The following is a 15,260-nucleotide window of genomic DNA, read 5'->3' on the forward strand; positions in this document are numbered from 1 at the left end:
GTCTGAAACAGTGAATCCATGATACCTTTCCAAATGCAAGGTGCCATATGCCTCAGGGGTTGTTTTTGTTGTTTTTTGTTTTTTTTTTTTTAGTAGGAGAATTATCTTTTGAATTAATTGTTATGAGGGTAATGCGAAGGAACAGAAGCCAGCTACCCTCCCTTGGAGTACACATAAACAAGTGTATAGACAAGTACCTGTGACAGCACAAGATTTCCTGTGTGTCTGAGTACTTTCCTGTCTGGGAATGCACCCTGCTCTTTCACTGGCATCAGCACCTCAGCCAGGAGTTTAAGGGGCTGAGAACTGCCCCAATCCCACTAGCAGTGCAACCTCTGCAAGAATTGCTTCAGCAGGATAACAGGAGAAAAAAGCAGGAAACATTAATTTTAATTACTTATGACATTTGGGTCATTCTGAGAACAGATACACTGGTTTGGAAAGATAACATTTTAAATTTTTTTTCCCTTAAAAATAAAAATATAATTGAACTGTGTGAATTGAGCTGCAAATCAATTGTTCTGGAGAAAGAAATGCGTTGGCACACAGAAATTGAAGAATGAATTATGAATTATGGCTGTCTGCCATAGAATTTGACCCTAATTAAGGTGATTCTCCTTGATAAGTAATTAATCAGAAATCCTCGTTCTTACCCCTCTGGATGGAGACTGGGCAGGAGGAGGGGCTGTTTCACCTCATCACTCCCCTATATGCCTTTCCATACATCAAATATAGAGATGTGTGAGCATTCATGGAGGTATCTGCAGGCATGTGCAGGTCCTGATGGGTTTATATTGATGGGTGAGAGCAGGTGGAAAAGGGACTGATTGTCAGCACCGACCTTACTGCTTCAAGATTAGTGTTTGAATGCGGGATGGAGCACAGAAAATAATCATAATTATAATTATCCATGCATTAAAGTAAGTCCTCCTGTAATATAGGAAGCGGAGCTTAGTGGTGGAGCAGCTCAGGTGGATTTTTGCTTGTGGTGTGTTCTGTAAGATGGAGCTTGTGGAGTTTCCTCACAGCAGGGTGGGCACAGCACTTGCACAGTGCTCTGCCTGAGCTGAGAGAGGAAATGGAAGAGTGTTCACTGGGGAGATCTGTCAATAACAAATGCCCTTTGCACTGGTAGAGCCAAGAAACCTGCTAGGAATTGCACCAGCAAAGCAAAGTGGCAAAAAGCTAGAGCTTCACTACAGCTGAAAAAATGTGTTCCTGATGTCCTCTAATGGTGTTACTGCTTAATGAGACTACTGGTGGGCAAAGAACAATTTGGAAAAAATAAGAAAAGGAAAAGAAGTCGGGTTTTCTTTTTATAGCCTTTAAGTTATCTCATTTAGCACAGAAGAATGTCAGAAAGGCAGTATGTGTGCACAGCCATGCACACACACACCTGCCTTGCCTGGTGCTGTACTAAAGCCAATTTGAGTCTAATGTTTTTGAATAAATTGCTCGAGTGGTTTGCTCACCCATGTGGAAACCTCACCTCTGTGACACCGGCAAAGTCAGCAAGACATTGGGTTATCTGGTGCAGATCACAAAATATTTCAAACATAAGCTTCCCATGAGGCTATTTAAGATGCAGACATCTTTTTCCCTGCTATGTTTTTAGGAAGTCACATTTCCAATGAGTTTCTGTAGTTTTTTTAATGTTGGTTTTTTTTTTTCCCTTACAGTGATGCCCATTCTTTTCTCTGCCATCCTAATGTAGTTGCAAAAGCTTATCTGACCAAATAGCAGTGAAATTATTATATTTTTTTTCTTTTTCAAATAGTCCCTCACTATCATTAAAGCTGTAGAAATATGAAAAGTAAAACAGTTATGTCTGGTTTCTACTAGGCTCTTTCTAGCAAAACCTTGATCTTAGTAAAGACAGAATTTAAACAGAAACAAAAAATGGAAAGCACATAATTTGCATCAGCTGTCTTTCAAATATTTTACCATCACATCTCTGCCACAGCGGAATGTGTGAGAATAGCAGTATGAGACAGAAGCTCTGAAAAAGTGACAAGTAACTCTAATGAGAGATGCTCTGTTTTTAGCATGTTACTATTTCTAAAGCAGCCATGACTTCTGTGGAGTTCCTTCTGACTTTTAACTTTCCGAGGTAAATATCTGCCAAGTATAATAAAAAATAATAAATGAAGAGAGTAGCTGCAGTAAGGGCAGGAATTGGGAGTGCACTACCAATGAGGTTAGAATGGTGCCCTAAAACATTGATTGCTGGTTGCCCAACATGCCCCATTTCCAAAATGATGCTTTCCAGCAGTAATAAAAGCCTGCTGTAAGGGAAGAATTTGTAACTAAAAGGATGATGCTGTCCCCTTCCCATGTGCAATTTGAAGATAATGATGCGTTTTTCACTTTTAGCTGTTAATGGCTATTGTTTTGCATGTTGTAAGCAAATATGTAGATATTGTTAGGGATTTGTTTAAATAACATTGTGTTCATGAGCCTGGATGAATACTTGAACATCAGTCAAGCCTGATATGGCCATTCCAGTAAGGACAACAATATTCATGAATGTTTCCTGCTTCAGAGAGGCACTAAGAGCCTGACAATACAGAGCTCTGTTGTAGGCAAAGCTCCCTTGGGGTGGGTTGCATTCAGTTTTGATCATTTTCTGATTTTCTTGAGGTCAGCTTTTGCAGTTTTCTGGCAGATTTCTTCTTAAATAAAATTAAGGAACTTCTTGATTATTGAAGAGCATATTTTTGAAGGTGCTCGTGCTATTTTGTTATGTTCCCCCCCCAGAGATTTCTTCCTTGTAGAGGTTGTACACAAACACCAATGATTTCTTGTACAGAACCCTTCCATTTGAAGCGCTTCTCTTCCCAGGTTTTGGTTTGGTTTTTTTAAAGATGCCAAAACCAAGTCTTTCAAACCTTGGGGGTTATTAGCAGCAGGAGCAGAGAACGTAGAGGTAGCTATCAGGTTTTGCTTTCCCCTTCCAGCTACCTGAGGGATTTCACAGTCCAGTCAACGCACACTGTTTGATCACTTCATGTGCTACATGTATTCAGTGTAAGGATTTTTACATGCTCTGTAGCATTAAGTGATCAAAAGAAGTGAGATCCTCTGTTGTAGCATTGATAATAGGTGACTCTGCACCGCATAGCACAGCACACCAGTAAATTGTCAGGTTGGTTTTGATACTGAAAGATCTTCAAGATGAAGAAAGGTAAGATAAAGGAGACTACTACCACGGAGAAAAATATACTTGGCATTAAAGCTCGGCCTAGAATGCTTCTACACTTGAGGATAAAAGGAGGAAAGCTGGCAACAGAAATGATAGGACTGCTCAAAAACTGGGACAACAGCCAGGACTTGCCTTTCTTCTAGGGAGCCCAAGCCCTACCTGTGGCACGTTGTAGCTCTCTGGCTGGGAAGAGTGTAGGTTACATATCCAGTGTGAGGGCTTTACATTTATAGGCCAGTAGTTGATTTGTGTGTGTGTGTGTATTTTCTTTTGTTTCCTTTATTTTTGCTGATCTACTTTTCAGTTATAAATTGCTTCAGAGAGACAATTTTCTGAAATGAGAATATCATGCTTTCTTCATTTTACAGCTAGGAGGCAAAAATATTAATCTAAGTCCACTATTCAGATGCCCAGCTTTTAAATCACTTTGTGGACTGGATTTTTTTTTTCTATTTCCTTTCAGTTTTCTTTTATGTAAACCCATGTCACTAATGAGTACTTAGCAGCCAAGATGAATTAGGAACATGTTATTTCCTACTGGGGACCCCAATGAAAGAGAACAATATTTAGGAAACAATTCTGGAAACGTATTTGCATGCAGGCAATCAGAACAATAAAGGAATACAAAGTATGGATTTAAAAAGAGTTGTTTCCCAATGATTGTGGTAGGCATCTGGAAATATTCAAGACCCTAGTTAATATTAAAGGGGAGCTTATGAAAGCTATGAATGGCAGGTAGGTGTTAATTTTTCATTAAAGCTCGATAGAAGTTGGCTGTCCAGTGCCATTTTTGGTTTTTAATAATTCCCTACAGGCTTTTAATATGAAAAGTCCTCTGACCCATATTCTCAAAAAATAATTACTGGTGTTTTCATGAGCATGTGTGTTGATCATAGGGCTATTAATCATTTGGCATGAAAGCCTGGTTGAGAATTTGCTGATTCTTCACTTCTGGTCCCAGTTATACGTCCTACTCACTCTGACTTAGAATTTGTTTCGGACACACAAATTATCAGGAGAGTTCTCTGAAACCTTTCTAAACACAGAAATCAATGCCCTTAAGCCAGGACCACTTCCAGCCTGGATTAGATTGTACTGATACCAAGATGCTACTTGTGTGTTTTACACCTGTGTATGACTGTGTCAAGTTCCAGGAGCACTGTTTTAATAACCTCTATATAAAAACACTCTGAAGAACTGGAAAGCTTTCCATAATTGTCAAATCTCAGTGTGCCCATTCAGAAACACGTGTGGATATATGTGTGGGGAGCAGCAGTGTTTGCAGTCTGTGAGCAGCTGGAGCTTCCAATGAGGATGGAGTCCCTCAGGCTGGACATCCTGTATTTGAGGTACTCAATAGGTCTGCCCACGTGGGAAATAAGTGCACAGAGCAAAGCCAAGCCCTGTGAGCTTCCTTGGCCAGTAGTTAAGACTTCATTTCCTTCAAATTATGCTGTGTTTGGTGAGCAGCACCTCTTCAGTCCATCCATAGCATCTCACCATGACTGCAAGCCCTGGGTGAGACACTGGCAAGGTCAAGGTATTTCTGTGAAACATTCTATTTTGAAAGAAGTGCCGCATTAAGGGCTGGATACTTAAATTGTTCTTTACTGCATGTTTTCTCAGAAAAACTTAATTTTGTGTACTGCAGTAATGATGCTGAGTGGATAATAAGATGCGGTAGGCTGCTGCTGTGGGCTCTACACCGTATGTCTTTCATAACTACTGCATTTCAAGGGTTGGTTGTTTAGGTAATTGTATTGTCTCAGGAATTCATCATCAGGGTAACCTGAAATAATACACCTATAATACATAGCAGTGAAAATTACAATGTTTAGAACTGAACAGGAAGACTGCAGACTGAGAGTTGAAGTGTCAGAACTGTAGATTTATAAATATTTCTATATTTTCTGCTTGCTGAGTTTTATGTATAAATCAAATTGCTATAACACTTTAAAGCAGACAGTGAGGATAATTATTTTAAAGCAGAAAAGTGATACAAGTCACTTTTTCATGGTAGTAAAGGGTAGTTGCTTCCTGCCCTGAAATGCTGGGTTGGTGAGTGATTACTCTCATGATATCTTCTTTCCAGAAATTCCATTCTGTGGGTCACACAGATGGCACCTTGGGACATAAAAATTGTTATGCAACATGTTGCTCCTTCCACTTAGTGAGCCACTTAGGCGGCTCTTTTTCTAGCTGCACCTCAGTTGCAAATTAGTGGGATGCTGAGCCCATACTTCATTTACATCTTTTAAGGGTCATTAGTCTAAGGCTAGAAGATGCTTAATTTTTATTGACCAATGCTTAAGAGTGCAGTAGCTGTGGTATCATCTGTGTATATTTCCATGCATAATGTTGTTACAGTGACAGTGCTGTTTCTTATATGTCAGCCAGGGACATCTGGTGAGCAATGAATTTTTATTATTTCTGTATCGATTTAGAAAACCTAGATAACTTAATGGCATGGAATTGGAGTAATGTAAAGGTTTATTAAAGGATCTTACAGAATTTCAGAGTAAAACAGGAAGGTAAAATATGATGCAAATTTTCCCTCCATGTCTCTTTTACAAAATTCAGGAGACAACTAATTGAAGATCCCAAAACTAGAGGAGGAAAAAAAATATTTTTTGCTGTATATTTATGATTATCAATTTGTTTTTCAAGTGCTTTGTACTGTCTCTGGAAGAATCTTGGCGTAGGTGAAAAATTGTTTGCGCTTAGGTGAGCATGCACAGGTGCTGCAGGAAATACTGGTAACATTTCCAGCTCTGCAGACATTTTTCCTCTGTGAATAATCTGAACAGTGGCATAACACAGTGTAAGGCAGCATTTTGTTGCCAGGAGTGCATTTCCAATGGGTGTGTGTAAATGGGTAGTGTAGATTTGACTGCTCTTGTCACAGGAATCCAAGGGCCATGTTTGGATTCCAGCCACCACTCAAGCCCAGAGATGATTTAACATGATTTCCAGTTCTTTCTCTTGGTCTACCAGCAGTATCTTGCAAGGCTTTGGGTTTTAACCTTTTCTGTACAGTTATCAGAACTGGTATCTTGGATTAAAATGAAAAGTGTTGGGGTTTTTTTATTATTTTTTATTATTTTTCTTTGATTTTTTGGGATTTTTTTTGTTAAGAGGTTTTTTTTTTTTTTTTCCCTCATAACCTAAGGTCTATAAAGATGTGAATTAGAGTAATAAATAAACAAATATTGGAAAAATAAATGGTGCAAGTAAATGGTGAGAATCTGAAAGAGGGAACACTGGAAATAGCTTAGTGTCCTCACCAGGAAACCAGAAAAAAGGAAAGTTTGGTTGGTTTGTTCTGTTTCCTTTGCTTTTACACACTAGTTATGCATTTCCAGCTTTTGGGAAAAGAAAGAAAAACCAAATAGTTTCCCACTTGTCAGATGCCAAAAGACTGAGTACCAGGTGGATGTATCCTATCAGCCATCAGCAGAAATAATGCTTTCATTGCTTGATGTGCCAACCTCTGAGAAGTGACTTTTCTTACCAGCATTCTGATACCTGGATTTTCTGCAGTATGTCAAGCACTGATACATTGAAAGCCTTTCTGAAATACCTTTCTTAATTTATGAAAGGGCACAAAATCTGACTGTAAGTACAAAGATGAGGTATGACAGGAGAATGCCTGTTTCTGTGGTGTCTTGACTTGCAGTTTTAGTTTTCCCCTAAGAAGGGGAAAAAAAAAAAGGTTAATGTTGGAAAAATATGTTGGATATTTTGCCACTTCTCATAGAGAAAAGCAATAAAAAAAATATATGTTAGGTTAATGAAGTAAAACCCAAGAGAATGAATTTAAAACTCAATATTCAGAAAATTTCTATGTCAAATATAAGAGATGTATGCATTCAAAGAACTCTTCCCAGATGGTTTATATTTTCTGTGTCTTTTCCAGGAAGCATTTCCTCTGGAAGATGGTAATAAGAAATAATGATGGCTTATTAGACTAAAATATATATATAGTTATTCCATTAATCTTGGAGTTCAAGTGTGTCTTCTGTCATGTATCACTCACTTCTGAAGCAAGCAGTATTATTTTAAAATATTCATCTCCTTTCAGGATTGAGAAACCCAGAGATTATTTTAATTATTTTGCACAGATTTCTATCATATAGAATATTAACCTCTGATTGCATTTCAATTAAAATGATCTCACTCTTAATAAAACTCAAGAAATGCTTCAATAAAATCAAAGTAAACCTTCAGTTAGTTCTCAGACTTTGTTACTACATTCACCAGACCGTGGTGCCTCAGGGGCTGTTGATATCAAATGCAAGCTGGCACACTTGAATTTCTTCTTCTCAATTTGTCCACCTGTGGGAGTCCCAGTGTTATTGCTTTTCCTTGGAAGTGGCTAAAGGTTGTAAGTATTATGAGCTTAGGTTGTCTGCAGTCTGTTCTAAAACTACTGTTGTGCCAAGTTTGCATGCACTCACGTCTGGCTAATTCCAGAGTTACTGCTACAGAGAGCAGCAAAGTGTTGCTGATGTTATAGGAAATATATAACATGTTTGAGTGTATATATATGTATATAATATACTATATTTTATATTATATATTATATTATTATATATATAATATATAATAATACTAGCATGGGTTTTGCTGCCTTTTGGCAGATTGGTAGGACTGAACTGGAGTCCAAGAGGGAACAAATTGCAATGTCAGCTGCTGGCTTGATTTGCATTCCACCTTTCTTGCTTGGTTCTTGGGTTCATCAGCATTCCTGGTGCCTCATCAGAAGTCTGTTAAGTATTTAGAGTACACAATTCATAAAGCAGGCTTGAAAATACTCCACTGGAGTTTCTAGATTACAGCAGTTGCTGCCAGAGCTTTTGAAGACAAAACATTTTGAAGTGACTGGTATGTACACAGGTACACATACACATCCTATACTACTGGAGCAATCAAAGCTCCCAGAGTTTCAGAGCATATTAGTAGCATAGAATTGGAGCTATCTCACAGTTTTATCCAACTGCTTTGAAGCCATTAACATATTTCTCCTTAGCCTGTGAGCTTGGACAGCAGAATGTAAGCTATACACAAAGCCTACATTGCACGTTGCAGTCATGTACAGGCCAACAACAAATTAACTTATCTTCCTATTGCAGAAATCAAAGCTACCCTGGCCTCAGAAACAGGACAGCTATGTGGCCAAAGCACCTCCAAACCATAAGCTTGGTGTTTCTGGAGAGTTTCTGGCTGGGGCTGAGAGCATCACGGGCTGTCTGTAGATGAATCCGAGGTCCCTGTGCTGCATTGCCTCAGGGAGCAGTGGTGGTGGATTTAGCAATAGTCATACCACCTTTGGATCTGAGGTTCAAAATAATTTCCATAGACACAATGTTTAAGCAACTTCTTGAAATGCATGCCTCCTCTCTTTTGGCCTTCCTTGGAAACTCTCCCACCTCCTGCATGACTACGCTCTGTTATTGTGGCCTTAGCAGTTTGGAATAGATAAAGGCACAGTAGGAAAAGGAATTGATTCCATTATTATGTTGTCTCCCAACTGGATGAGACTGAGAAAAGGAAAACACAAGCTGAGAACCATAAACAGTGCAGTGGACTTCTATGGGCTCTGTGTAGAGAGCTGATTTTTACCAGGGGAGCTCTGATATGATCATCTTTGCTTGTGGGCAAAAAACAACTTTGCATGTGGGAATGTGAGCCTGTACTGTTTTGGATCATTGACAGAGAGAGCACCATTCAACAGCAGTTGAATTATTGCAGTATTTAATGATACACAGACATTTCCATAGTGCCCATCAGCAGGGTGCTGAAGAGGGAACCTCTCACTCAGCATCTGTCTGAGGCTGTTTCTGACAGAAAGGATGACTTCTAAGTTTATTTTGAATGAACAAGTGATAAAGGAAAATTTCTATCACTTTACTATGCAATTGAGGCTGGCAAAGTGAAAATAGTAATTTAGTATGCTTCAGTTTTATCAGTATCTTTCCTTTCTGCACTACCATATTGCTAAAAAAAAAAAAAAGAAAAAGGAGAAAATATAAACCAGCTCTTTCTAAAAGGTTACAGGCCCACTAGATGGAATATAACAAGGCTGAGGGCTGAGATCAAGTTATCTCTACAGGTTACTGTATGTCAGCTGATCCATGGTAATTCTGTGTGCACACAGGTCTTAACCCAAGACAGACAAAAAATAATGTGACAAAGACAAATGAAAAGTAATGTTATCTTGCAGTGGGGTGCAATGAGTCAAATTCCTGCATGATAATGCAAAGGCTTAGAAAACCCCCTACCTGCATAGAAAAGTGCTTATTGCAGCATCATGTTTTGTTTTGTGGTTCTAAAGGGCTGTGCACAATGGGGTTGTAATTCATGTAAAGTTTGGCATGATATCCACAAGTCTAACTTAAATTTGGATATAATAATCAGGAAGGCTTCAATTTGAAACACAGATTTGCATCCTTGTTTTATGGAGGTGTTACAGAGATGACCACAGGTGCTGGAGTAGTGTGGAAAAAAAATAAGTGTATCCTTTAAAAATGGAGTTTCTTGTGGTTTCAGATACACAAATACATTACCAGTAAAAATAAAAGAATCACTGTAATATGTTACCAGCTTTTAGAGTGATATTTGCTCTTGCATCTGCCTGCTTTGTGTCTGTGCACAGTATTTCTGTACAAACGTAAGGAAGTCAGGAAAACTTGGGGTTTTTTTCACTAGGTGTTTATCTATAAAGGAAGGCAGAAATTCTGCTTTCAAATCTACAGAGCATTCATTTCACTTGCAATACCTGGCAATTTGCAAATGGTAACTTGGCTGCAGCCCCACATGCTCTAACTTTGGAAAAAGTGCTGATATATGTGCCGTGTATGCCACTTCTTTTTACCCCCACCTCTTCTATTCACTTTAAAGTTGTTTTGTTTCCTTTGTCATTTCATAAAACATCTAAAATAATATATGTATATGCATATATATAGCAAATAAGAAAACTGGTATGTAAAATGTAGAGTATGAATAGTATAATTATGAATCACACTAAAATTAGGGAGCTTTATTTAATCCTCAGAGCCTTTGATTTATTGAAAGTACTATGAAAAGTTGCATACACCATTATCATTACATGCTGGTTTTCTGCATTTCAAAAATTAGTAAAAGAGGAGATTGCTTTAAAGGAGGACAATGTTACATTTCTTTGTTTATATTTCTGTTTTAAGAGACTAAGCATATGAATGAAACAGGTGAAACAAATAAGCTACTGCATCCATGGGAAAAAAAATGGGTGAAATTTATTCTGAGTCTAGTTGAAGCAGCTGAAATTAAGAAGAGCTGCAGTTACCTTTCCAAGAAAATTGGGAAATTGCTATGCAACTCACACCAGAGGCAAAAGAAGATGAGTATGAATTGGATAAGGTGGATCCCTTATTGACACTCTATAGACGAGAAGTAGGACCTGCAAATGGAGAAATATTAAAACAATCCACGAGGGAAAAAAAAAAAAAAAAGAGGAATGTTTAGAACATTTTTCAATCAACTGAGGCAACAAAAAATATTTTTCAGACTCATTTTGCAGATCTCATCAGGGAAGACTCCTTTAGATGTTTCAAGAAAGATGGTAGCTGAGGAGCTGATAGCGTCATGCCAAAATGGTGAGGAACTGCAGAGGTGTTCAGCAGCTGCTCAGCTGTGTGTAACTGCAAGCACTGCTGGAAAACAAAGCCAGATGTTTAAAAAGAGAATAAAATAAAGTGGACAAACCCTTGAGTTCTTTGCTTGGAGGACTTACGGAGACAAGGAGGTGCAGAATACACTTATTGCAGGAAGCAGTGCTAGGGTAGTAAGACAAAGAGCAGGCACAAGAGCTCTGCTAGAGATGTGGAACTGCTTCTGGAAGATTTGATGTGAATGACCAAGACATGCAAAATAAAGTATTTCATTGTGTGTCATCTGGTCATGTAAAAACTTAATGAAATTTTTTAACTTTAAAGAGGGATATACCAGTTCCAAGAACATGCAATTTCATGTAGAATTAGCAATTATGATGAATAACTCCCTAATCTCATATTGTGCAGTGCTTTTCTTTTTTTCTCTCTACCTTTATTGAAGAGTAGAATTGCTTTTATAGGAGAAAAAAAAAAAAATATAAAGCCCTTCAGTTAACTTTAATAGACATTAAAAGACTTTATTAAAGTGCAGATGTCCCATTAGAGTGAACATTTTGAAAATTAAAAGTCAATAAAAATGAAAACATGCCAAATGACAGTCATTTGGAAAATCTACTGCCTTGGTGCCAGGTATTGGTGCGCATGGGAAGTCCCCTTAGCCCTAAGAGCACTCAAACACAGGAGTTTATGGGGAAGTCCCAGCAAAAGAAAAAGAGTCTCTGGCCTTAGTGAGAACAATACCATGTCCCTGTGTCAGCAAATGCCTTTTCCTGCTCTCTGGCTCTGAACAGGGAAGTCCTTGTTAATCAGCCAGTGTGATCTTGGCTTAATGATTCCAAATCACTACAATGTGATGCCAAAAATCTCTCAAAGAGAAAAAATATAAATCTCCTTCTTTGGTATCAGTTATGAAGACTCTAAGTATGAATGAGGGTTGAAAAAAGGAAAAACAGGGTTGATACTTGGCTTTTATGGCCAGAAAATTATTGTATCTTTTCCAAGTGACATTACAAGGCTTTCTGTTTTGAAAGACTAAAAGGAAAATTTTTGTTTAATCCTCATGGAGGTGAGGGAGAGGACAAAGACAGAAACCTTAAGCTTTCCTCCATCTTCCCCTGTCCTCATCTTGATCTGAATCTCTTGTAAAAGGAGAGAGCTCAGTTTGGTGAAGCAACTCATTTGGAATATCAATTATCCTTCAAAAGCATGTCCCAGACTTCCTAAGCTGTCAGGTTTGTCACCACCACACGCAAACTTTCAGAAGTTACATCTGAGGAGGGAAGCTGTTGTTACAAATCACACAGTGTGTTGAGACACACTGTCTCAATTTCTTCTAAAACAGCTCTTAATTAGTTCTTTCTGTTCTTCCTTTTTTTTTTTTTTATTTTTATTTTTTATTTTATTTTTTTCCCCCCCGACTGTGCAGCACCAGGGAAAAATTGGAGTTAAATTTAATGTTGGGACGGACGACATCGCCATCGAAGAGATGAACGCCATCATTAACGATGGGAAGTACCACGTGGTTCGCTTCACAAGGAGCGGTGGCAATGCCACCCTGCAGGTGGACAACTGGCCCGTCATCGAGCGTTACCCAGCAGGTAAGGGCTCACACAAACACCTGGCACTGAGAGGGTGGGGGGTGCCTGGAGTTTGCCTGGTTTTGCTCCTCTCCTAATGTAATATCAGCTCCTTTGAAGTGTTTTAGTAGCTACAGAGGTAGTTAAAAGAATCCTGAGCAATACGGTTTATGATGATGGCATTTCCTGAGTTTAAAAGCCCAAATTCAAGTTATTACTGGAAGTGGATAAATGTAGTTATCGAGGCATGAAGTAGTAGTTTTGTTTCTTGCTATAATTTGTTTTTATTGCATTTTTGGTTTAGGCGGGGGAAAAAAAAAAAGGCTTTGACAAAAGCTACAGTTTAAAGTGACTCACAAGTCTATCCCCAAGTGATGGGGCGAAACATTTACTGAGGAAAAGGTTGTCTGTGTTCTTCTGATTACAAGATTACAGCAATCTGAGCTTACGAATTTAGCAGAAGTCTTCCAGCAGACACAAACCAAGTGGCGTCACAGCTAACAATTGTACTGCAAACCACCCAAACTGAGGTGCCTTAGCTCCAAATGCAAACTGCAGGATATTATTTATGCAGATGATGCTGGTGATGTGAAGAGGACCACTAGTATGACAGCAGAGCTGCCTTGAGAAGGCCCATATTTAATTTTATGCAAATGCCATGCGCTGAGGATTACTAGGCCACTAATTTGAATAATTTTTAAAGGCAACAGGCTTTTCAGATATGCAGTCCCTTCCTTATTGAGTAGGACTACTGAGCCATTAATGGTGACTTGTGCATCTGCATGTTATCTCCTAACAGTTGCTCTGTGTGTTTATATTAAGCAAAAGGCAGCAAATCTAGAGGTATAAATGAAGGCAAATATGCAAACCAGAATGCCTATTGTGTAAATGACAGCTCTGATTTATCAGTTTAAAAGTAGAAAAGTCTTCATTTTTGGTAGTGGAGTTCAGCAGGAGGGTGTGCTTCACTAGTAAGGAATGCATAAACCATTCCATGGACTAATTATTAGTATTGGATGGGTTTTTTTGTTATTGTTGTTGCCATTTCAGTTGTAGTCCAGCTATTTACTTTACTTTTTAAAAAATAAAAATAATTTTTAAAAAATCCACATGTGAAATATAACCCCTCAGAAAATTTCTTGGAAATAATTCAGAATAAATGAAACCCTGAAAGTATGTATTGGGAAAGAAACTATGTATAGAAGTCTTTAAAAAAACCCACCTGTGTGCTAATATGCTAGGAATGAATGACAGCTCTGGCAATTAGAGCCATCAGTGGTTTCTAAGACACATCTATGAGAGGTGATAAACTCTTGAGGGAAAGGGGGATACTGAATGAAATATGCTCAGTGATATTTCAGATATTCTTGTTTCCCCTGTGGCCCCCTGGCTTTCTAATTTTGCAGTGTTTGATAAATGGTTGCTGAAATGAGGTGTGAGCTGGGGAGGACTTGTCATTGTTTGTGTTCCAGACCTATTCAGAACAAAGGGAAAATAGGCTTGAGGTGTTTTTTTTTGTTTCTTTTGGTGTTTACCTAAACGATGAACATGAATTCACTGCCTCCAAGCTCGGGAAAGATGCATCCCAACAAAGAGGAAGTCAGGAAAATGTGCCAGGAGGTCTGTGTGGGTGAACAGGGAGCTCCTGGACAGGCTCAAGCACAAAAAGAGGCCCTGAGTTTTGAAGCCGGTGGCACAAAGGACTTGTTTATACTGAACAAAGATCAATTCAGAAAATAGAGTGATTTCCTTGGGATGGGATTGGTGGAGTGAAAGAAGGTTGGATGTTTTCTTTGAAAAAGGAAACCAAAAAATTAGATCTTGAGCTTCCATGAGCAATCTATGTGCTGGCTGCATTTCAAGGCATTCTCAGTTGCTTCATTAGCTGCAGTACAGAATCCCTTGGCTTGTTTTATTGCAGGATCTTCTAAGACTGCTTTTAGCCTGTAATTTTCTTTGACTTTTCCATAGTAATATTTTATGTCTTCTGTATGCCATAGGACTGCTTTTGGCTGCTGTCCTCCCATTTTTCACCTTCCATCTCTTCTCTCTTCCCAGAATGAGATAATCTAGCCACACCTTTTTCTTCTCTTTCTATGCTGCTCCATCAGGTTTGCCAGTTTTCTTGGTTTGGGTTTTTTTTTTTTTAATTAATAATAAAACCAAGATTAGGCAGCTTAATTAGTAAAGGTGGTACACTTACATATGCTGGATTTAATTTTTTTTTCTTCAAAGATAAAATTAAATAATCAGTTGGTTGTCTAAAGCATACCAACTGATCAGGTCTTTCTTTATGAGGAAAGGTTTATCACAGAATAACACACAGGTTGGGATGCCTGATTACAAGACATTGCTTGTGTGTGTTTGGTGTCTTAAAATGCTGGGTGAAGATTTTCTGAGAGAAGTTTCTGGTCAGAGACTCGGGATTTTCCAGTTTCATTGTCTGTGTATCCTTCATCCAGCCCCATGTAACTGCTGTGGGTAAGGATACCCAAGGCCCAATAACAGCTGCTACCTTGCACAAAAATGTCACATGGCAATGCTTCACAGAGCTTCCATGGTGCTTTGTGTGCTTTACCCAAGAGCTGCATAAAATGCAGAAGAGGGACCCTGGGAGATGAATTGAATGTAGTGTGTCTCTCCTGTGACATCATTCCTGATCCCACTAGACCTGAGTTTGCTCTGGACCAATGGACTTTCAGTTTATATCCGAGTGGAAGCGAAATAAGAGAGCTCTAAAAGGAAAGGAGGCAAGGGTTACTGGTAGAGGATTATTATCCTAGTTAAGGTGGATGGTTATTTTTTGAAATATAGTTGAGGAAAATGTGTTTT

The 15,260-nt window shown here is 38.6% G+C and overlaps 1 protein-coding gene across 49 annotated transcripts in view; it reads left to right on the plus strand.

The window, feature by feature from the left end:
* NRXN1 (neurexin 1) overlaps nucleotides 1–15,260 on the plus strand; it is a 671,062-nt gene that overhangs the window by 537,206 nt on the left and 118,596 nt on the right. For all 49 annotated transcript variants that reach the window (XM_086878975.1, XM_086878974.1, XM_023922971.2 and 46 more), the window contains one exon: nucleotides 12,278–12,449. In XM_086878975.1, coding sequence (XP_086735101.1) covers nucleotides 12,278–12,449 — 172 coding nt within the window. The remainder of the gene's footprint in view (nucleotides 1–12,277; nucleotides 12,450–15,260) is intronic.

Source organism: Cyanistes caeruleus, chromosome 2 (assembly GCF_971803275.1).
Source record: "Cyanistes caeruleus chromosome 2, bCyaCae1.hap1.1, whole genome shotgun sequence".
Taxonomy (NCBI): Eukaryota; Metazoa; Chordata; class Aves; order Passeriformes; family Paridae; genus Cyanistes; species Cyanistes caeruleus.